The sequence below is a fragment of the Colias eurytheme genome, chromosome 1 (assembly GCF_061535395.1).
Source record: "Colias eurytheme isolate Ceu_HAF_F1 chromosome 1, ilColEury1 Martin Lab GWU primary, whole genome shotgun sequence".
Taxonomy (NCBI): Eukaryota; Metazoa; Arthropoda; class Insecta; order Lepidoptera; family Pieridae; genus Colias; species Colias eurytheme.
This window is the reverse complement of record NC_142980.1, coordinates 9215720-9240849: the sequence shown is the minus strand read 5'-3', so window position 1 is coordinate 9240849 and position 25130 is coordinate 9215720. Positions and strand designations below refer to the sequence as shown.

The 25130-nt window shown below is 32.9% G+C and overlaps 2 protein-coding genes across 2 annotated transcripts; both read left to right on the top strand.

The window, feature by feature from the left end:
• The first annotated feature begins 5439 nt into the window (after positions 1-5439).
• Phyhd1 (Phytanoyl-CoA dioxygenase domain containing 1) lies at positions 5440-14687 on the top strand. The gene is made up of 6 exons (XM_090103599.1): positions 5440-5555; positions 9366-9506; positions 11533-11649; positions 12411-12561; positions 13128-13361; positions 13669-14687. Exons 1-6 carry the CDS (start codon positions 5532-5534, stop codon positions 13854-13856), a joined length of 855 nt encoding a protein of 284 aa, XP_089959725.1. The 5' UTR covers positions 5440-5531; the 3' UTR covers positions 13857-14687.
• A 2514-nt stretch (positions 14688-17201) lies between these two features.
• LOC149911159 (uncharacterized) lies at positions 17202-22956 on the top strand. The gene is made up of 4 exons (XM_090111044.1): positions 17202-17339; positions 20005-20139; positions 22053-22178; positions 22866-22956. Exons 1-4 carry the CDS (start codon positions 17291-17293, stop codon positions 22922-22924), a joined length of 369 nt encoding a protein of 122 aa, XP_089967170.1. The 5' UTR covers positions 17202-17290; the 3' UTR covers positions 22925-22956.
• The last annotated feature ends 2174 nt before the right edge of the window (positions 22957-25130 follow it).

Sequence of the window (25130 nt, the reverse complement as noted above, 5' to 3'; positions counted from 1 at the left end):
GTCAAAAAAATAGGCGTGTAGCAGAATTAGTAAGTAGGTGTGCTAACATACAATAGACATCATTTCGTAATTAGCAATTACGAGCTTAAAGAAAAAAGAAACTCCGATGCTGTGTTAAAGAAAAATAGGGTTGGGTAAATGAAATATAGAGACGCCTAGAAATAAATTATTTGAAAATCATCATTTTGTTGGGTCATAAAATTAAAAAATAAATAATAATAGGCAACATAAATTTTAATATTTTCTCCTGGTAAAAAGCAAATTAATTAACATCGTACGCCTAAACTTACCTCTGAACTCCAAGGTAACGACTCTTTCTGCTTTGGATTTTATTAATTTAAAACGTTTTAAATATACCGTAAGCGACATGTTGGATAATTTTTATTTACTCCATTTAAATAAAATTTGATTTAATCAAATAAAACAACTTCAAAACTGTCCACGGCGGACATCGCGAAGGCGCGTTCCACCGCGCTAATTTTGAATCTATACAACTTTTACGTGACTGGGATCAGGGAGAGCTTTCTCGACGACCGCTTGTGATGAGCGATGGCACTGAAGTGAAGCTCAGGCTCCGGGCAATGAGGAGCTTCGAGCCTCCCTCGCGCTGTGGTGGAGAGTGTGGAGTGGGCAGGGAGGCGGGCGGCAGCGCGGGTGCGTAATAACACCACCGCCGTACAGCCTTTGTATTTTGTAAGCTGATTCGGTCATGATTTTAGCATGGTCAAAGATTTAACCCTTCATCGGATATCGCTTAGATAATATTCTAATAACTAAACAAGCGATTATTCTGATTTCTGAATACAAATTATTATTTATCCGAATGAGAGCACTTTATTTAACGTTTATGTAAACTTTATATGAAATTATATTGAACTTTTTAATACGTTTTTAAAGTCAGAATTGTCAAATAAATAGATACAATACGAAATAGAACATAATTTGCTAGGTATCTATATCGCGGTCACATTAACTTGACGCATGGGCCATGGGCAAAATGACAAAATGCCGTCATCGGAGCCATGCGGCATGGCTTTGATGACGTTATTTTGTATCGGTAACAGAGATGCTAACCATACTGACGATTGCCGGGCGAGCTAAGGGAATGCGGAGGGAAGCAGGCGGGTTCTCGCATTCCAGCGATGCGTCAAGTTTTTTTTTAGTATGCAACAAAGTTATCTAAATGCAAACAATGCAAAAAGTGTATATTTTTTATCTTTCAGAAAATTTGTCAGATATCATTTTTGTATGATAGTAATGCCATTAGAAGTTCTGTTTATTAAAAAAGTTCCATAATCCTTCACCCTATCGACGAAAAAAAGTAAAATCACACGGATAACAAAGGATTTAGTAACTTTGTCGTCAATGTAAACTTCTAACTTTTTTAACTGGGTAAAAATCTGTCATTCAATTACCTAGGAAGGCCTTTCTCGTTTAGGCGTATTTAAGCTTAGGCCACAACTTATGCCGGGTCCAGATTGGTGAAACGTAACATGCAATGTAATTCTGCCTTTCATTGCATGTTCGCTGCTGGTGTGGACGCATAGCGCGCTCATAACGCGCATTCACTACGAACCTCCCGTAGTCGTGTTCCTTGCCCCTTTGTGTTCGTCGAAAAACCGACAAATTTCGGATCGCTCCGCGCGCGGCTTGTAATGCTCGTAGCATGCGCGTGTAATGCACAATTCGCGCGCGCAAGACGTCCAAACTATGAGAAATTGTTACAAAGTGTGTTACCTTTCATGATACATTGCAGCAATGTGGACGGTGAATTCTTTCATTGCATGTTACATTGCATGTTACGTTTCACCAGTCTGGACCCGGCATTAGGCTTTACATTTTGTAGAGTTTACGTACCTATGCTTTAATATATGCAGTCTTTAACAGCCCAATTTCGCCCATCCTCAGTATGTATTTTCAATTTTGAATGATCGTTGAGCGTCAAAAAGTGATCCCTGCTTTCGATTTAGGTTCGTTTATTTCCAGAAAATTCTCTTTGATCTTAACCAAAAGAATCTAGTAGCTACTTTTATGAATTATTAAATACAAAAGTTCGGTCAATTTCTTACAAGCAATTTGCGCACGTATTTTGTAATAATAGTTTTTGTATTCTTGTGTGTTAACCAGTTTCTTGTAAATAACCCCATCAAGGGAGTAGGTATCTGGAGCACATATAGGAAAGAACTCATTTCCCAGAGCTAACGTTATTACAATTTCTATCTTAGGTTCTTTAATAACATTTTGAATTGAAAGACAGTGGATTTCATAGTTAATGATTAAAATAATGCAAGACTATTGTAATATACTAAAGTACTATTCATGTATACACGTCGCGAACATTTGAATTCCCAAGAAGTAATTTATTGTTATTAATCACATTTAGGGGCGGTTTTTAAATCCTTGGTTAAAATTTATCCGTCCAATAAAGTATTACACGAACATTTTAAAATGTCACCTGTAAACTGTCATATACGGACAATTAGAATACATTTTTGAATTGGTAGTTTAATACGTTATTCGATGAATAAGTTTTAACCAAGGATTGAAAAATCAGCCCTTAATTATTTTACTGTTATTATAGTGTGATAAATGTAATAGTCAATTAAATAAAAAAATAAGCATGACGGTATGTAAAACAAAGAAAAAAATATCCTAAATAAATCCATACTAATATTATAAATGCGAAAGTAACTCTGTCTGTCTGTCTGTTACTCAATCACGCCTAAATTACTGAACCAATTTGCATGAAATTTGGTATGGTGATATTTTGATACCCGAGAAAGGACATAGGCTACCTTTTATTGCGAAATATGTACCACGGGCGAAGCCGGGGCGGGCCACTAGTATGATATAAATTTTATTTAGTTGTTCTAATATATCGACCGACGACCTCTAACAATCTACATACAAATATATAACATAATTTTATTCAATTCTTAAAATTTTCAGAATATTGTAATATATTCAATTAAGTAAATGCTTAATAATAGGTAGGTATAAAATAAAACAAGGGATTATAAATAAATATTTTACGCATAACATTTTTCTTCTAATTTAAATATGTATATTGTATATGTAGGTATAGGAAATGTATACCTAATTGGTGCACAAATTCCCCTGGAGGTTTTAACAAGGGCTCGTACCTACAAGACAAAATAACGACCCTCGTTACAACAATAACCGAAACCCTTCGTTGCTTAATTGCAGAAAATTAGTATTATATCAATGTTATATTCATCCAATATTTTGGTAAGACCAAATTTGTGTACCTGGAACGCTTTTAAATCCGAGATAATTCAATAAACCATCACCCCGTGCTGCATTAATGCTAATTGCAAATTAATGGTATGCCCTTTGATGGATAGCAAGTAAATTAACTTATGGGAAGTTCACCTACATAATATATTTATAGTTTACACGTAATTATTAATGGAGATTATATGATTGTCATTATCAAATATAATCAATAAATTATGTACATTAATGACCTACAGCTATCTATTTAGCAATGTGTTTAAACCTCAAAAAATATGGGTAAGACTTTTAGCTAGTTTCGGCGTTGTTCTGTCGGATGTTTCAGAAATACGTGGGTAAGATGGGTATATGCGGTTTAATTTACAATGTTTTTAGAGTTCAACGTAAGGCGTCAACGGGATTGTGAGCAATCTTTAAACGTTAGTTATTTATTTTCTTAAAAGCATTATAATTCTTTCAGATTTAAAACCATTCATTGCTTCGTTGGTACATTTTCCATTATTAAAACGAAATAAAGTAATAGAAACGCATCCGTACAAAAAGCCACGGCGTTGGTATACAGCATACCTACACAATACAAGGGCAATGTGAACCCTTATCACGATTTTGTAAGTACAACACAAAAAACAGCAAAATTTAACTACCTATTCTAAAAGATAAACTCATAAACATACCTACACGATAAATAAGTATCTTCTTGACTTTAATATCGTCCGTTAAAGTGTTTTTCACTTTCTTTTATCCTTATTGTTATGAAACAACATTATTCGAATAGACAACTTTTACAATGGGTATAAAATCTTCGGTTATAGGAAATGTATATTGTCTTTTTTCAGGTCGCAACTAGCAAAGGCATTCTTGGTATGATTTTTAGCCAGTCGATAGTTAGGAAGCTAGAAGGATACAGGCTTATACTGCCGCGGTGAAATATTTCATCCCCATGGGGATTTTCTTTGACCACACGGGCGTAGCCGCGCGTAACAACAAGTTGATTATAAGCCAGCTTATTACTCTCTGCATTGCATAAAAGATGATGTGATTAGAAGCTATACGACTTTATATAAAAGTACGGCCTTGAAGTTTTCTCTCTGGTCGAGTAGAGCGTTAATATAGAGTGGCAGGTTTAATTTTACGTGTAACATACATACATAATATGTTAATCTCACAACTGAAGTACCCTTGAGGTTTTTCTGATTATTATTTTACCTTGGAAAGAGCTGGATCAATTTCAGGATGAAACGTAAATAAGTACGAACTACGAAGAACTGAGAAAAATGTTGACATAGTACCAAGTTGCTTTTAGTGATCTTAGACTGGATTAGGTATCAAATAAACAGACAACAAAAACAGGTTTAGAAACGAAAATAGGAGGCTGTTTTTTTAGAATTTACCCGTCAATATTATTGTATCCACCATAACCTTTATACATATGCTTGGAAAACCAGACACGGCCAATTTTAAAAAAGGAATACCAAAACAATAAAGAGGGCCCATTTTATATAGGGATAGTAAAAATAAACTAATAAAATCGTATAATTAATGAAATTATTATTAATCATGTTAACAATTAAATTTATTCATTTCTCCATCAGCGATCGTCAACCTTTTTAGAAATTGCAATAATATGACTTCTTTGACTCACAATTATTTTATAACTCTACTCTGTATAAGCTTTTGTTTCATCGATCTATGAATTAATTGTTTAAACACAACTAAACTTTGTAACGATTCCTCCAACTGTTCAAACACCAAAAATAAATAATTTGTGAAATTCCATAAAAACAAATTGAAGCATATATTAAGTAATATCACAGATTACTTAATACTTGTGACTGCGTAAATATGCTATTTCACCCATAATAATTGATAATTAATAATAAAGCGTCATCTTCGCATTTTTAATACTGACTAATATTTGTGGGAATCGGGTGGTCGACTGCTTTCTTATAATATCGTAACACTCATACATAGATGTATTGGTGTTGTATTGATATACACATTTGCTGATTACTCAGTTCCATATGTGTCCAATAGCAACGACACTGAACTTGAAACTCAATATCAAATGCTTACGGTTGAAAATGATATTTCCAATGTCACGGATATAGCACAAAGAATCCCGCGGTGCCGCGTCATCGGGCGCGTGACCCACGTTGTGGAAAGCTGTTCTGTAAACTAGTCTTTAACTTCATACGTCTCCAACGGTCGTTTCGATATCGCCACCTCAGTTTGTGCGTATAATAATATTTGTTCCCTTGTATGTACACGCTGTCACGATGCACGAGTCAATTAGGAATCAGGTAAGTGACTTTTTTATTAAGTTGAATATGCGTTTGCGACTGCTGATTAAAGATATTAATTTTATTTATCGATATCGCCTAACCTTGTACGGCATATTTTGTTACGACCGTCTAATATTTTTATACAATTTTATTAATGTGTGTCTTCTGTTACTGCTTATTATATTTTGTAGTTCGATTTCGCATGATATTTTAAGTGATATCTATTAATTTAATAATTATAAAATACATTTCGTTTATTGTTTGTTTAACTGCTCTCTATTGGATTTTTATTATTAAATTTGAAAATAGATGTCAATTATACAAAGATGAATGTCAATTAAGCGTAGCGAAATTTTTGTACTGATAATATCAATATAGAGCCAAAACAAGAGCATAGAGCAATTTATTAAGCATTTTGTTTTATTTTCATTTAATAATTTATTTTTAAAGTGAATATACTTACCTATCTATAAAGATACGTAATAATACGTTAATAATACGTTGTTAACAATAGCATATTCTGTATCAATAGTATTATTTTTACTATTAATTGTCGTTATAGCGTCAGTAAAATAACATATTATTCTCTTAAATTTTCAACTTACTAATTATTTCGGTTCATGAGACGCCTGCCTGGTGTCAGATGGACAGAAAGATAGACAGACAGACAGTGAAGTCTCTGTAATAGTGTTTTTTTACCATTTTGGCACGGAACCCTGAAAATCGTTAGTATGTAGGTATATAGATGAAAACGCACGTTTGTTATACAAAACACGCATCTATTCAGGATTTTCCCTGTAGTATTCACATAGAATTTAATTAAAAGTACTTTGTATCTATTACAACCCCCAAGCAATAGCAACTTGGTTGCTCAAATGATCACATTATTACTGAGCATTGTCAATTTCATAGTTAATATTGTTATCTATTTTTAATTAACTCACTACTTCCAATCCGGTTTTTAAGTGTCGTATTATTCTGATTATATTAAACATTAAGTATTATTATCTAATGATTATAAGAATCTTGTATAGGTTATAAGAAAATAGTTCCATTGTTCATAAATATAAAAGAGCTTTATTGACAATCAAAGTATGACATCTTCCCGAGCATCTATCCCATACACAGTGATCTAAATATACACACATCCGCATTTCTTACATTTTGGTAGAAACACGTCATATTTGCATTACGCACCTTCCCTGAACTCGAAAGAGTGTTCGCAAATTATATCAGTATTTATAGAATTCTTTGTTTCTAAAGCAAATTGATTTCACATGTGTGTAGCAATAGCGACTGTTTGCCAATGTGTAACTAAAATGTGTTGTGAAGGGCACAATCTTTACAATAAACGTAAATAATTATTTGGTAATCTTTGTTAATCATTATAATGATATGTAAGTATCTAAAAATCAAACAAAGTCTTGTAAGAAAGAATACAGTTTTAAAAATAATTTTTCTATCGTTAAGCGGTCCCGACCTTCATAACCAATTATACTAAATAACATTATTTTATTCTACTCTTATTTCGTAGATCTTCTAGAGTTATATAGAATTTCCAAGAGCTCGATATACATATTATTATTTTGAAAGGTCTGCCAAAAATTTTATGTTGAAAAGGAAACTGAAATTGCCGCCAAAACTGTAGGCGAGGTCTATTCATACTGTTCTGAGTTTATGTTTACTTTATGAGCTTATACCTAGTACCTACCTAGGTATAAGCTACCTAGATACGTAGCAGATAGAGATGATTATCAATCTGACTAATAATATGACTGTTAATAATATCCAAATTAACTAAAGCAATTCGAGATACCATTAGATAATTCTTACGCATCTTATATTATCTGCAAAAAAATTACACCTCCGGACTGTAGGTCCGGTATGTAGATACCTACTTCAACAATCAAACGAAAGAGGACCTACAATATTTACTTTTTCACAAAATATAGTCGTGCATAATTAATAACCTCAAATCATTTTATGTTCCTAGAAACCACTCAGTTGAATTTTAATAAGACCAATTTAAATCTCATACGTTGACCGAGTTATAGAGCGATACCGATTATGCTCATATTTTAAATAGTGTATTTAGATCAAATTTATTTCATAATGTAGTGTAACCCAATACTCATTTATACTAAATATTATAAAACTGAAGTGTTTATTTGTTTGTTTGAACGCGCTAAAGTCAGGAACTACTGGTCTGATTTGAAAAATTCTTTCGGTGTTAGATAGCCCATTTATTGAGAAAGGTTATAGCTATATATCATCACCCTAAGATCAACAGGAGCGGAACAGTGCGGGTAAAACCGCGGGGCACAGCTAGTATTATACATATATTATTTTAGTTATTTTTAAAACTTTGTATTGATCCCTACATCTTTATTACTTAGTACTTACCTACTTACCCGTTAATTTTGATGAGTCCTTCTTTATGGATATAAAACACAAAGAGAAATGTTAATAAAACGAAAATAACTATTTAAAACAATATGCTGTATGTCTACATGATAGTATATGTAATAATAAATAAAAATGTTGTGTGGTTTTATGAAACCACGGTAAAAGTGAAACTTAGGCACAAAATTATCGTATTTGTACGATAATTATCGTACGGTTCGACCGTCACGCGACATGCGCTACACAGACTAAAAAGTTTGAGACGATGTAATAAAAGTTTCACTTTAATTAAATGCTTTAAGTAACAATCGAGTTTAGACCATTTGCTCTACTTTATCGCTAATATAATCTATCTTTAGGTGCAATGATTGCAACACTAGATGTATTGAATACTGCTGGTATCTGCTTGTTTGTACAAACCCAGGCTATTTTCAACTTCAATATGCAGTGTGAAGGCTATCACCGTTGTCACGGTACAATATTTTTCGGTAAACAAACGCGCTCTCTGAAGCGACGGTCATCAAGCTATTCCTGTTAACACCACTTTATAAGCGAAGTTCATGCTAGCGTAAATAAATTTATTGCAAAACATTGCAACGGAACGGTCTTATTGAAAACGCAATATCGTGAAAACGCACCGTATATGATGCATAGTGTTTGTGCATGTTAATTGAGGTAACATGCAATTTGCTGTGCATAAACTAACCACATTTTAAGAGAGTATTGTTTCGATAGGTTTCCATATCAAGGTATACTAACCACTAGGTTAAGTGTCAGCGATAAAGTATAGCTATTTATTTTAGTGTGTTTGCCCAACTATTAATTGAAGTCCCCGCGTCGTCAATTGAACACAAGCACAAAAATAACGGCGAAAGAAATAGTCACCACGTGGGGGCGGTAGTTAAACTTAGACATGTGTAAACAATTTCAGTGCGGCTCCCAATTTTTTAACATATTCTTAATATATATAAATCTCTTGTCACAATGTTTGTCCTCAATGGACTCCTTAACCACTTAACCGATTATAGGTAATAAAATTCGCACACCATGTGCAGTTCGATCCAACTTGAGAGATAGGATAGTTTAAACATGTAGGTACTACGGGCGAAGCCGGGGCGGACCGCTAGCTTATTATATTATGTATATCTTATGGTCGCATCGTTTTGGTAGAAATCTGTTAATAGATAAAATAGATATAATTTGAAACCAGTTTATATAGGTAATATAAATATGGTTTACACTTTGTTTATGGTTATTATATTATGTACGATTGTTAAAGATATTAAAAGTACAATCGATAGAATTGTTCGTATTTAAAAATATACGAGAAGATAGTACTGAAGATACCATCCAGCTCTATTGCTGTGAACGTATAACATAACTATTCGCACATTTCCTAAAAGAACTCTCTCTTAATTATTACAGTTAGAACAAGACGGGTACGTCGTGCTCGAGGATTTCCTGAAGCCGGCTGAATGCGACGAGCTGGTAGCAGCGGGCCTGGAAATAACACAACAAATTGATGAAAATTCTCGCAAATCGGTCTTCTCCACGGTCAATAACCAGGTACTATTCGCCTCCTCATTTTCAACATATCTGTTGTTAACAGATATAGGTACTATATCCCCACTGTTGAAAATCGTCATCCTAAATATTTACTTGTAATTTAAGACTCAACATATTATACTGAATCGATGTACTTTTCAGTACTTGCTATAAAAAATGATCTTAAATGTATCACTGTAAATTGTTGTAATTTTACGATAATATTTTGTTTGCATTCGCAAGATAGGATTCGGAAAATTTATAATGTACATTTTGTTAATCGACAATTGTATACTATTAATTAATATATATTACTAGCGGTCCGCCCCGGCTTCGCCCGTTGTACATATTTACGTTTTCTCTACATAAGGACCATCATTGTACTTCAAGGAATATAATAAAAAAAGAATTGTCGAAATCGCTCTACCGCGCCGGTTCACGCGTGATGCCGCGGCCGTGACCAAGGAATACGGGTTTCATTTTTATATAATATATAGATTATATTTATTATTATAGTTACTACTTACTTCACCGTCTATTGTAGGTATATCAATTGCACTTATATGATATACTTATATTTTTGAAAATACCAATGTTTTTACTTTATTTTTTTACCTAAAACAAAATCATTTGGTCCATAATGAGCCATTTCGATTTTATTGTGTTAAATACCCAGTCTATGATGTTATTGGTTTTGGCTACACTAAAGATATAGAAAACTTTAGTAATACAGCAGTTCGTGTAAATAATAAAATATGAAAATTCAGCGAGGCTCACATAAACATTTTTTGTTACATATTTTATCTTATTTCCATCGTCTAAGGAGCATACTAAGTGGATTACACGATAAAAATTGAAATTTAATTTCATAATATAAAATCTCATATTAATGAGCTCTAATCAACATTTTCATTTATTATTTAATGGGCTTATTAATAAACCATTCCAAATTGCCTTAATTCAATTAGTAAGGCTTTTTAAAACGCTGTTTGTATCATGATTCATGATTTATATATACCTACCTACGAAATGATTTCGCCTGAAATCGCCATCGATACGAATTTCATTGGAAGATAATCTAATTAACTTAAATTTTACGGATACATATGAAAACAGATTCATTAATATGCTTTTATTAATATTCCGCCAACATCAATTAAGTTTTAAAAGCTTTCATAGTCGATAATTGCCGCATTTAAAATGGATGATGTAGGTATAATATTAAAATTATATGAAATACACACGTAAGTATGTACTTACACACGGTTAGTAATATACATTATACATTATGTACCTACTGGAAGACGCGCGCCGCTTTATAATTCAAATTCAATTACATGTAAATAAATATAACACAGAACAAATTAATTTCAATTCTGTAGTAAATGATTTGTTATTACAACCTGGTTTCCAATTTGAATTGGTTTGAACAGAATTAAAAATATGACGTTATTCAATTAGATATCTACATTTAAAATCTTGGAACTTGGTAATTTTGGTCAATAGGTGAATCGTTTTTATATTTAAAGCAAAGAAATTATTTAATTTTCCTTAAAATAAATCGGTGAATATGCGAAATTAGTTTTTTTTTACGAAATCTTTTTAATACATGAAATAATTAATAATCTATATTTATTTGTTCCGTACTTTGTATGATTCCATATCTTGGTTATCACCGATGTGAAAGTCTTTCTAGAAGCCCCTATAACTACGATTGGACTTTAATCAACTAATTCTAACTGGAAGATCTTTCCGTGGCTTTTGTTTTTGCTTTGAATATTAAATACATATAAATTATCCCTAGAAATAGTACGTACACGTATTTGCTATGTACTACCACAGTTGTACTACTGATAAATTGTTCTCTTTTGGAATAAAAATAGACTGTATACAACAACAGCTGTGCTTATCACCACAGTATAAAATATATAGTAGGATAGGATTTTATAGACTGTGCTATTACCCATATATAATAATTACATCTTATAATATCCAGATATAATAAAGAACTTTCGCATAATTTCTGACAAATAAATTCTCTTTTCAGGAACATAAGGACACATATTTCTTGGAAAGTAACGATAAAATAAGGTACTTCTTTGAAAGCGACGCTCTCGGAGAAAATGGTGAATTAAAAGTTGATCCCAGTATTTCTCTTAATAAGGTAAGAAAGAAATAGGGTATTATTGTGTAACAGCAAACCAATTTTTGCATTGTATATTTCTCTATCATACACATTCCTATGTAGAAATTAAGTAAGAAATAAGCCTACAGTTTTTTTTTATTAAGATTTTAGTACAAATGGAGTTGAATATAATACTAAATTTCCATAAATTCGTTATTATGATGTAGGTAAAAATAATTTTACCTACTTGTATTACATGACTCCTGCATTTAATTTTAGCAACAACCAACAAAATAACTGCGATGTCATTTTTCAAATAATATACAGAGAATACAGGAAAATCCGCGCTTTCTGAAGAGCATATCTCGTGTTTAATTTAATTAAATAACACAGATGTGTGTGTAGGAAATGTGATAGGAGTGGTTCTTATTATAATCATACGAAGCGAAATTATAATGAAGAAATTTTTTCATAGAGATAGTAGTCACCTCACATCGCGACGGTTTTTTTGACATTCTTCAAAGTAAAAAGAACTAAATATCTAACTTTTTTTTTGTTGCGACTGTTCTAAATCAGAGTACCTAACGACGCTTAATTTGCTCCTTCAAGTTCTTAGGCATGGGATTAAATTGAAATGTGTAATTGGTATTAATAATCGTTCCTTTTTTTATTTATGAAAAACATATTGCAGAAACGTCTCCTTTGTCTTCGTCCGCTTTTTCTAATATAGTTTAATACTATACCTACCAAAAATTTTAAAATAAATCACTTTTTAAGGGATATGTAATGTTAAATTTTAGGTCGGCCATGCTCTCCATCTTCAGCACCCAATCTTCAGATGCTACACCTATAGCGATCGTGTTAAGGCCGTATGTCGCGAACTGGGCTTCAAGGAACCAGCAGTGGTGCAAAGCATGTACATCTATAAGAACCCTGGTGTGGGCGGCGAAGGTGCGTAACCAATTTATTAATCAAGCTCGTATAGGTTTAGAAGAATCCAGATTTATAAGATGTAAGATTATTATTATATAGGTATTCATAAGATCGCCAATTGATGGTGCACTATTACATACCCCAGTTCTTTCGAAGTAGGTAATCATCGTCTCAAGTTAAATCGACTAAAACTATTCAGCTCCCACACAAATTGCCTACTAACCTTTTGCAGAATAGTACAGTAATTTCTATGATTAGTGTGTGGGATGGAAATCCACATCTAACTACTTATTTAGTTCGTGCAATTTCATCTGCAATTGTGATTCGCAATTCCTCATGAACGATCCTTATACATGAAATGATACATCAATGATCCTTATCTTCTACCTATCCCTGATAGATAGATATTGTCAAAAGGTGCAATCATATTATTAAATATTTAACATGAAAAAGAACCGAATTTTTTCGCTTCTACCAACGCGCCATCTTTACAGATTTTTTGTATAAAAATTTTTAATCGCATCATTCGTTGCGTTTGTGTTGATACTTCGTCAAAATTAATGGTTTATTTTACACTATTTCAGTAATAGCACATCAAGACATAACCTACCTACACACGGAGCCGGTGCCTCCCCTGGGTTTCTGGATTGCCTTGCAAGATGCCACCGTCCAGAACGGTTGCCTTTGGATAGCACCTGGCTCCCACAAATCTGGAGTGCATCGACGATTAATTAAAACGCAGAACAACACTCTTGAGTACGATAAACCGGCTCCAGTATACCCGCAGTCAAGCTTTATACCAGTAGCAGTTACTAAAGGTATAATTATCCGTTTGAAACATGATTATCACAAGGAAAAGCATAACGCCACTTTTATCTTATATTAGTTTTGATTGTTTGTTTGTCTGCGTTTCATATTTTTTAGAGTATGGGGCACATGGATTTCAATCCGAAACCACAGATTGATATTACCTGAATAGCAAAGTTATTTCTGCTACAAAACTTTCTTTTTCACATTTGTATCGAATCTAATCTTCCTTAGGTATTGTTTCATGTAAACGATTCAATTGAATTTTCACGTAATAGTCTAACATATTATAATATTATATATGACTCTTCTTTCAAGGTACCTGCATCTTATTGCACGGCAACGTTGTACACAAGAGTGCACACAATAAGTCTGACAAGAGCCGACACGCCTATACATTCCACATCGTCGAGAAGAAAGATAACAACTTCTCTCCTGAAAATTGGCTGCAGGAAGGCAAAGATGCTCCATTCTTTAATATCTATACAACATCTCAAATGGCTTAGTACCATCGTGACCGCAGCACCAAATAATATGTTTTATGTAAATGCAAATATTTTTGTTTATAAGGCTGATAACCATAATATTATGATAGTTTAGTAATGCAAGAAAAAATGAAAATGAAACGAATCGCAAGTTGGCAAAGGAAAACTTTTATTCTGTCTTTGATTTTATTTGGCCGAAGGAGATTAGGATCATAGTTCTAGTGTTTAGTGTAAATATTAATAAATATCTAACGTTTTTTAACTAAGAGGTTTACATTCAATCATTCTTCGAATCGTATGTCTCAACACTAAATTAAATTATCGTCCAATAAAAGTATAGAAACAAGGCTAAGTTTAGGTACTTACACAAAATAAGCGAATTTTAACTGTCTAGTTTATTAAGCGACCTATTAATTCAATAGTATTAAAAATACATCATCGTCTCAAAGATGGGAATATAACTTTGTAGATATGTGAAATACCTTTTTCTATGCAGTCATAAACTACAGCCTTTTTAACAAATAATGATAATAAGTATCATAGTCAGAGCTTTATGTTACCAAAACACCTCCTCCTTTGAAATATGCGATACCTAAGTACATTTTTTGAAGTGAAACTTCTTTATCGGGGTTGGACAAAAATGTAGTGTAACATTTTTCCGTTACGCCGTACGCGTGACATTTTTGCGTTACGCCGTACCTACGCGTGACATTTTTGCGTTACGCCATACTCGTGACATTTTAAGGTCATAAAGAAGTTTCACTTCTTACGTGTGTACTCTAGTACACGCATACATTTTTTTTTTATACAGAATGCCTTTGAATGGCATATTATTTTTTTATTTAGCAAATATACATTATTTTCTCAATAATGATGTGATATATCGCTAATAGCGATGTGCATTGTGATTTTTTAATAAATAAAAGTTATCATAATCTTGGTTTTTATTTCCATTTTACCTGGATTACCTATTCCCGCTGCAGAGTGACCTTATTAAATAATTCAATCGTGAAAGCTTGTGTTTATTTACGCAAAGAGAAACTTTGAGAAAGAAAACTTGGACTATATTATAATATTGTGCAAGTTCCTATAAATCTACGGACATAAAACTACGCAATTTTCTTCTTGAAAACTTCTTACAAATAATATTTCAAAGGTAGCCAGGTAATAATCTAAGATTGCTTAATAAAGGGCCTCTGGCTATGAAAAAAATTTAAAACATAAGTTGAAGCATTTCGCTTGAATTCCTCCAAGAATGAAAGATGCTGCAGGCGCAGCGTTTGCTTTTCTTTTATCCCAACAACAAGCTACCTTTCAGAAGAAAATTTCACAAAGGTCGTAAGTATAACAAAGAAAATATTTAATAAAAACATAATGAGACTTGAAGTATATAAAATAATTCCTTGCTTTATCCAGGTTATAACGCTTGCAATAATGTATGTTTTATATTTTAATACTGAAACTGTCAAGTGTTGGGTAGGTAATATATTACGCTATTTTGCTTCGTTTTATTGTTTTCGCTGCTTTACGTGGCTTTACTATCTTGGTGTGAGTTTTAGATAAACGAGTTTGAATGTACAACTCGTGTCGAGCCACTCTGCACTCTACAGCTGAAATCCTCACAAAGGAACGTGATTGATTGATCTGCTAGCTGCTAGTACGGATGATAGATGACCATATATATTCACTTATTACTCCATCTTTTATAGGAAACTATTATAAACAAAACTGTACATCTAATTATTTATGGACTATTTTAATTATTGTCTAGAAATTTTTCATCGATTTTTTTTAAAGTAAACAAGACGAATTTTATTACAAGATGAACATTGAACAATAGTTTGGACCTTTAGCACCTTTGGTTGTTCATGACCCATATTAGTTTTTGATCCGTTGAATTAGGATGGCACCTTATTGTCTGTTGAATTAATACCCGTCTTCATCTCGAGTTGATATCCATAATTCCCGGAAATCCTCCCTACTGCCATACAACAGGAATGTCTTTGAATGGAACGTCGACCGGTGAGGCATTAATTAATATATCTTGTATCTTGTACTGTGGAATAGGAAATATGTAGTTGGGTATAGGAATGCTTATTCATTCGGTTTTTCTGACCGATTGACATCTATTAAGTATTTTATGAAATAAACTAGCTGACCCAAAAGACGTCGTCCTGTCGTCGTGCAAATTATCAAACCCATGAAGGTTAAGGCCGTTAGGTTTAAGCATTTTTGACCCAAATTTCTAGAGTTTTTCTTTCATAAGATCCTTCTCCTAAAAAACATACCAAAAAAGGCGATCACAAGTGAAATTTCTTTGGCAAAATTGAAAGATACCAAAATCGTCGCCTTACTCCATGACGTAACCTTGAAAATTTACTCTCAACGCGCCTAAAGAAGTTTCACTTCAAAAAGAATAATCGAAATAGGTCTACCCGTTCACGCGTGATGGGAATGGGAAAGAAGATAGAGATTTATTTTTATATATGTATAAAAATATATATTATATATACCTAGAGATGCTCTCCACTGGAAGAATCTTTTATAGTCTATCACAATCTTAAGCGTAATACAATGTTAAGTATGAAGTGGGCAGTTCTTAATTCCTCCTTAATAATTACCTATAGTAAAATAATTAAGGACATTGACCTTAAGTTTGAAGAACAATTTCATTGCCACATTTTATCCGATAAAAAGTTATTCGGAAAAAAGTGTCACTGGACTCTAATTTGATAAGAGAATAAATATTATGTTTACAAAGCATTTTCATAGTAACTATATTTTCTGGTATTCTTTATATAGAAAGTATATCTCGAACTTATACCTCTAAGTTTAAAGTATGGAATACCTACTTAAAGGAGCTTCTTCGTTACTATAAGTTTCGCATTCTTTTTCCATACTTTTACCTGATAACAGTAAAATGAGTGTACGTAAATATAAGATAAAGAATTATTTTCATTTGAAAAGATGATAATATTACATTTCCTATAACAAGATCAATAATGTTCTTCATTATGGTCGTGTCAAGACAATATCGACTTGTAGAAGCGAATACTTACTTAGCGCAGACCTAAAGGCCTAAATTATAAATAATCATATCAAAGCCAGAACGATAAGACTAGACAAAACAATAATAAAATAATAAACTCCATGTTGTTGTAACGTTTTTAATCAGCGAGGCGCAAGCGGCAAGACAGATAAACCAATTTCTCGGAAATGAGCTCTCTCAAAACAGCTTCTAGCGTCTAACATCTTACGTAGACGTTCATTATCAGTGGCCCATATATTTATTGGGAGATTATAAAAAAGGGTTATTGTTTATCCACACAGAGCGAGCATTGAGATCTGGAGGTCGTAGTTTACTATAGATACGGGGTGATATGACGGCCGTTCACACTTACAGAGGAAGTATGGTATCAGTAGGAACCCAGCAGCCGTTTGAATAGCACACTAAAATGCATCTGAGGCTAGCGCTCCTTATCACCCTGATCGTGTATTTACAATGTAAGTAAGCGATTCGCGAACACTTTTTATTACCTGTTTCGTAAATGGGCCGTTTCCAGATCTAGAAATGTTCTAGTTGTTAACGCTGATACGCGAATTGCTAATGCATTGCTTGACTATTTTCTTTTTGTGATTTTGATTTCGGACAATCTTTAAAGCATCTGAGCGCCGAGACAAATGTCAAAACGCAAAGGAATAGAATCCGCTATCGATACTAATTGACATAAGCGTATGATGTTTTGCTAAGGATTAGTTCACCCTACCACGGCCACGACCATTTACAAAATTTTCATCCAGTTGCAATTTAACAAAATTGTGCAAAATACAATAAAGAATAAAATATTAAAATTTCCTGTCGTTCTGGTGATCGGATTTTTTTTTGAGATCAATAATAAATTTTTCGTAGAAACGGTGGCTCCTAGAAAGAAATTATTTGAAGTTTTTTATAGATTATATTTTTATGATCTACAATTTTGGTCCCAGGTTATTAAATGATTAACTTATCTATTTTTTATTAATTGACCTCGACATTTTTTTCTTTCCGAGTACCAGTGACGGCAAATTTTAATATTTTATTTTGAGCAAATTTTATCTGGATGGGAATTTTGGTCGTGGTCGTCATCGTCGTTGGTAGTGTGACCGAACCATTACTAAAATTTCATGGGCTTATGTCAATAATTATCGATAGCCAATCGATAGCAGTTTCTATTCCATTATTATTACATATTCGTTATTCTATTCTCTGACATTCGTTCTATTATAATTTCGATATGCCATGGTCCTGTTACATATCAAATCTGTAACATGTTAAATCTTCTTCTCATCTTTTTTATTGCATTTATTGTTAATTTATTAGATTTTTTAATATATTGCATCGTTTGATAGTTTCTAGAATTTACCCATTGATATTAATTAAGTATTTATTTTACATTACCAAAGTCCAAAAGTTCTTTTAATAGTGTGATTTTACTGGCAAAATAATTTGGTAATAAATGATGAAAACCCTAGCACTAAACAACTAAACGTAGGCTATTTCTTCAAATAAACAATATTCATTCTACTTCTTAGAAGCAGTAGGCAATGTAACTATGTAGATAGGTACGTGTCAACAAACCTTAACAACTAATTGTTTTCGTTTATAAAGTAAAAGTTTTAATATACCTAGTGTTATTACAGTTGTTCCATTACTGTGTTTAAATAAAACAAAATTACAACTTTGACACGAGCGAACGGCGAGAATACGAAATAAGCTCAAATGCATTCTCGTACTAAATTCAATTAAAGAAAATACGGTAACAAACGAGTTAGAATAATTATTGTTTTTATGAACTCTTATGCCCTTTAAGCCAGAATAAGATGTGGAATTATTAGATATAATGTTTCAAGAGTTTTCTACTATAGATATGCGTGAAACAAGCGCATTAACATCTAATTAACTTTTATAATATTATACGTATAAAATAATCAAAAGACTCAAACATAATGTACAATAATATTGATAATAGCATAATCTATGGTAATTTAATATAAAGGATGTAAAAAGCATTTAAGCGGAAGTATCCGAGATAAAACATCCTAAAGCGAATGTTATAAATGTATGATTTAATAAATAATGTTCTACTTATTTATGAATTGAATTCCCGTTGAACTACGTTGACCTAAGACGTGGATATGTCCTCAGGACTTATAAAACCATGTATTTAGTTATTAAAGCCTTAGATGTAGGTACTTTCAGTGTAATATGAAACAAGTATTATAGGTACATGTACTTTGGTGAATGTTATAAAATATTGCACTTCATCTCCATATTATTTATAACCAGAGTAAAATTAGGTTAATTGTGTTTTAGTATATGTTAAAATTAGAATATATTATATTCTGAATTTCTTGCGGTTTTAACTATAGTATAATCGGGAAATCAGTACCCGTGTCCATGGTAATTATTTTTCTGGCGATTCACATTCATAGAAAGTAAATAAATAACTGTAGGTACCTCGCAGTATTTAAACTGCAGGCAACAACTTTAGTTTTTGATAAGAGTAGCACAGATCCTGTTTCTTCTACTATTGTAAATCTAAATTATCCTCCCAATCAGTGCTGGTGTTGACTAAATGTTAATCGAATAAATAATTTGCGAGTATCCTTTTTAATTGGAATGCATTTACTACCGAGATGTGATTTTTATTAAAATCTACGGGGATCGAACGGCGAACCCCACAACTATACAGAGTGAGTTTCAATGTTACTATATTTCTTTAACTAGCTTTCGCCCGCGGCTTTGTCCGCGTATTAAAAAAACCGTTTATCTCGGAAATCCCACGGGAACGGGATATAATAAGCGGGTTTTTCTTTGAAAACGCGGTCGAAGCTAGTAATATTATAAATGCGAAAGTTTTTGAGGATGGATGTGTGTATGTATGTTTGTTACTCTTTCACGCAAATACTAATGAACCGATTACGATGAAATTTAGCACATATGTAGAGGGTAACTTGGATTAACACATAGGATAAGTTTTATCTCGGAAATCCCACGGGAACGGGAACTATACGGGTTTTTCTTTGAAAACTCGGGCAAAGCCACGGGCGGATAGCTAGTACATAGTTACTTATATATTAAGATTTAGATTAATAATATATATTTTAACTAAAGCGCATATTGTTACAGGGAGCGTGCAAGCATGCGAACAGGATCAGACGCAGCGGGGCTGCAAGATATCCGGTACAACTTGCACATGCGGCTATGGGTGTAAAACTGAGTACATTTACAGAACACGGAAGGTGTGCATGAATGCCCTTAGAGGTAAATATTGCCATCAACAGTTATAAAGCAAATTGAAGTCCCATGTCGACTAGTGGGGTAAGGGGCAGATGCATTATATATCTGTTTCACTGATCGATTTTCTTTGGGGACACGTAGGTGATCAGCCTTCTGTGTCCTGCCAGACCGAGACATTTTTTTTTCTCGTCTCCACCAAGAATCGAACCCAGTTCCCCTCGGTGCTACGCTCACGCGTCAACCACAGCACCAAGGAAGAGTTTTAGATCAACAGGTCATATTTAACACTTGCGCTTAAGTTGTTGCTGACTAAGTAATTGGAATAAAGCTTACGAGATCCTCTCCGCATGCTCCTCTTTGTGTCCCTGCAGTGGGATCATATCTGATGATGATAATAAAAATACAATACTTATTACCTGGAAAGAGAATCGCAAAAATGCGATTCGGACTCGCGACACTAATAAGCCACAGGAGCAACTGGTACCGTTTTCCGTAGGTACCTTCTTATAAGCTAATGGAGCAACTGCAATAAAAAAAAAATCACTTATCTACTTCAGAAAAACATAACCCTGTGGGATTTCCGGGATAAAATTGTCACTTTCTGTGTACAAAATTTCATCGGTTCGGATTTCAGTTCAATGATTTTGGCGTTAATAAGAGACAGACAGACAAACAGACGGATAGAGAGATAATATTGTGACTGAACTTGCCAACAAAAATATTATTTCATTATAGATAAAAGAATGAAGTTGAATTGAGGAATATCTGAAACCAACTAACTTCTAACTATTTTGTTCAAGCTTTGCTTAGTTTGCCGTGGTTGAGATGTTGGGGATATTTAATTAATGTAAATAAAAGTAGAGCTAGTCAATTGCGTGCTTTATTTCGAAATCTAAAACTGACCGTATTATATTGTTAGTAAAGTCTCTCTTACGATGTTTACCTATTAATTAACTTTTACAGTACTTCTGTAGGTACCTATTCTATATTTTTTAGTATTTCGGGTTTTATTGTAGGTACTTGGTACGATGGGTGTGACACCTCCCATCATCGCAACTAAAACACCCATCGATTTAATGGGATTACAGAGCTTCTAAACTATATATCTGATCTAATAATTGCCTAATGCGTCTACATTGCACATTGCATTTCACAGCGGCGAGGTGTAAATCGGCGGATGTGGTATAAATGTGACCTAGTTACTAAATAAATAATCTGCGCGATTGACCCGTTTCGTTTCTGTCATGTTCAATATCCGATGGTACTAGTTGCACTCATAATCACAATACTGCACAGAGGCCCTTGACACGCGTTTGGCATATTTTGCCTAGGTCAATTGACGCTCGTTATCCAATACCACAGTGCTAGTGCACATACGTTTAGAGTATCCGGACGATAATAACTATCGATAGGCTTGAATTTTGCTCATTAGGTAAGTCTATTTTTATAAGGTTTATAAAAGTAGAGGTAAGCGTAAAAATTCTTATGTCATGCGAATTTACGAAGTATTCAAGTGTAGGTAATATTATAACAGATAATTTATTACTAGACTACTTACTTAGTAGGAACATAATATTTTCAACAAGAACTTTTGAGATAAGTTGTTGTACTAACTACGAAAGCTTTTATTTATAAATTTATCCTATTATAGATTCACTATATTATTATTTGTAAAATCTATCAAAAGTATAGGGAATTGTTAAATATGGCCTACCCTTAATTATTATTATTAAATCTATATAATTTAATTTATTACGTAGATATGCTTAGTTTGGTCAAATTAAAAAATAATAAGAACAAGACATTTCCATGCAGCTGAAAATCTGTAAAATAATTGTGTAAAACATAATTCAAAAATACAAATTTAATACAATTTTTGTCATTTTCATCGACATTATATAAAACATACCATGTAAAGTGTTTGATTTCCCAAACAGAGAGAAGTTTAAACGTGTGCGCCCGCATGCCTTGCGTCCGGGGAAATTGCATTCAGACCGTTCAGGACCCAGGATTCACTTGCAAATGTGAAGGCACCGGATTTTATGGTCAGAGATGCGAAAAAGGTATAGTTGATAATGCTATTTTTGATATTCTAGCCTAGCATATGTTTTTTTTTTAATAGATATTATTTTCTTACATTATTACATTTGGTAAATTTAGTAGTGTAGCTTTTTACATCTTGTTCTCATGAATTGGATATCGTTTCGTATCAGAATACAAACGCTTTGTTAGCCCTAGTTGGGCTTAATTCAGACTCTTCTTTAGTCTTCATACGGGACAGCTAAGTATTTCGTTTCCTAAGCAGCGCCATCTCTCTAATTGATACAGTATCACTGTGTTACTTCATAGGGCGTTTTACGTCCTACATTGTACATGATATAAAAGAGTAAAGTAATCTAGTAAGAAGTCCCAATTTCGCTAAATTGATTACGACGACTTAACTTAAGACGATGAAACTTAAGGCGACGACGATCGATTTCTTTTGACATAATATAGTTTAACGAGTCCCCTGTGCGCATCCTCATAGGTACATTAAATGCTCATACTGGCAGTATACCAATACCAATACTATCAATAGGTAAGGTTAGGCGTATTTATCTGAAACGCTCGAGTCAATCCAAAAATCTTTTCTGGGGTTCCTCTACGATAGAGAGGTTTTTTTTAAATCGTTTAAATTATTAGTTCGTTGGTTTTTACTATCGTTATCGTTAATCTACAAATTAAAACTGTTATTTTTTTTTTTGTTTCAGCGTGTCCAACAGAGCCAATTCGGGGCTTAGTGTTTCCGCATGAATGTGTTGTAATATGAAAAGCCTTAGTTGTATTACATATTTACCTATTTATTTAGTTTCATTTCACGTACATTGTATTTGTTTATTCCACCATTGTAAAATATCTTCGTTTGTATTTTAATCGCGTATTTGTGAATAAACTCTTTCTTATTATTTATATTTATTTTTAATTCCTTTTTTGCTGAGTAAATAATTGCTTCATATCATCGGCCTTCACAATATTTCAAGTTAAGTTTAAACAAGGAAATTCTGTGTCAATCTTGTGTAAGTCTCAAGTAAGTTTATAGTCTATATGTGTATTGTGTTCCTTAACTTTCACATACCTACTTAATACTTATGGCACACTAGTGGTCCGCCCCGGCTTCGCCCGTGGTACCTACATGATTAAACTATCCTATCTCTCAAGTTCGATCGAACTGCACATGGTGTGCGAATAGTCCATTGAGGACAAACATTGTGACAGGAGATTTATATATATTGTATTAAGATGGCATATTTTGAAATAGAATGTATGCGATAGATTCACCTATAAAATGTTGAACTACAAACTCCTAGATACTAATTGCATTGAGTGAAGGTCCAAACTGATGGATAAAAATTATAAAAAAATGCTCTTCTTGTCATTAATACCACGAAAAATCAGTTATTTTGAATTCTCAATTTTTATTCAAAATGCTTACTAATTTTCCGCCTATACTTAGGTACTTTAACAAATTTTTAACTAAAATTTTCCTCTTAAACTAAGCTTGAACCATTAAAACACAAAAAATCAGACAGACCGAATGTATGGTAGCAACTGTTTTAAATAAGGGTAGTAATTAAATTATAGTTTTGAGTGACAAAAGTAATGAAAATGTGAATAAATTAAAATTCAAAAGTCGTTCAGACAGAATTTTAAAATCTCAAATGGATTGATAACAATCCACTTTTATCTGTATTTTATTATAATCCAATATTTGTCGTCAAATTTATACTGCTCAAGTTAATAAAATACTTTTTTCCATATTTATAAATTCCATTTCCAAGTCTATTGTGTCACCTTACCATATGTATGCAGACTATTTTCGCCACCACGCCTCACTCCTTGAACTTCCTGAAGCGATTTTCCAAGTAAATGCTGATCTTGCAGCAATTGTCAGATGGAGCAAAAATCATGGTTTAACAGTTAATCCTCTCAATCCCAGGCTATTATATTCGGAAGTAGGCAATTAATCTCAAAAATCGACTGGACCAATTTTCCGAACGTCATCGTTGATGGTATACTTATCCCGTACAGCACGCAGGTTAAAAATCTTGGCCTGACTCTTGACCAAACCTTCTCCTGGGATGAGCAAATTAAACAAGTGAAAAAAGGGTTTTTTCTTCTGCTTTTTCCTTACGGCGCTTACGCAACTTTCTTCCAACCTCAACCAAAATTGCGTTAGCTCAATCCCTCCTCCTTCCTCTCCTTGATTTTTCTGACTGTTACCCCAATTAATTATTTTTGATAACTAAAACTTTAATTTACAGTCACTCGTTTAAATACTACCCATAATAAAATGAAATTTTTAGGGTAGCTACCTGATAGATAGAGCAAGTTTTTAAAAGCCAAATGGAAAATTTTTTTTATGTGATTTTATTTTTTTATGGGCCCTTGAAGTTTGGACATAGGTACTGGATAATTTTATCTTTCTTGGCATTTAACTCTTTTTATTCCATTCGAAGATCTAGCGATAATAAATGTTACCATACTGAACTGACCTATCTTTCAGCTTAGCACCTAAAAAAATCAAGCATCTAGCGCAATAATTCACGTCACCATAAATAAAAATCTCATTGTACTCAGCGATAGATGAAAAACTGAATAAAAATGTCATAGCTCTGAAAATACGAAAAATTGCATAAGTAACATACATGGGGGTGATTCGGATAGCCCTCTAGGTCCTCTACCTCCCAGCTGCTTTCGTTCATCACTACTTTTTGGGACGCCCTGTATATTTTTTATATATTTTATAATAATGAATTTGGTGATTATTGTAAATGAAATAATTATAGCTCATTTTAAGGTCTTCAATAAAAATAAAAACATCTAATGATATTTTTTAATTTCCATTTTAAATGTTAGATAATTTTTCTCACCAAAGTGGAAACTTGTGGAACTCTATTGGATGATAAGGATCTCCATTGATAGTTTCTAAGAAGATAAAAATATATTTGAAATTTGTAGCAAATAAGATCACATAC

Bases quoted from the DNA above. Each gene is read 5' to 3' on its own strand.
- Phyhd1 (XM_090103599.1), top strand. From the start codon at position 5,532: ATGCACGAGTCAATTAGGAATCAG. The intron at 12,562-13,127 runs GTGCGTAACCAA...ACACTATTTCAG, and splicing joins CCCTGGTGTGGGCGGCGAAG to TAATAGCACATCAAGACATA. The intron at 13,362-13,668 runs GTATAATTATCC...TCTTCTTTCAAG, and splicing joins ACCAGTAGCAGTTACTAAAG to GTACCTGCATCTTATTGCAC.
- LOC149911159 (XM_090111044.1), top strand. From the start codon at position 17,291: ATGCATCTGAGGCTAGCGCTCCTTATCACCCTGATCGTGTATTTACAA. The intron at 17,340-20,004 runs GTAAGTAAGCGA...ATATTGTTACAG, and splicing joins CCTGATCGTGTATTTACAAT to GGAGCGTGCAAGCATGCGAA. The intron at 22,179-22,865 runs GTATAGTTGATA...TTTTTGTTTCAG, and splicing joins TGGTCAGAGATGCGAAAAAG to CGTGTCCAACAGAGCCAATT.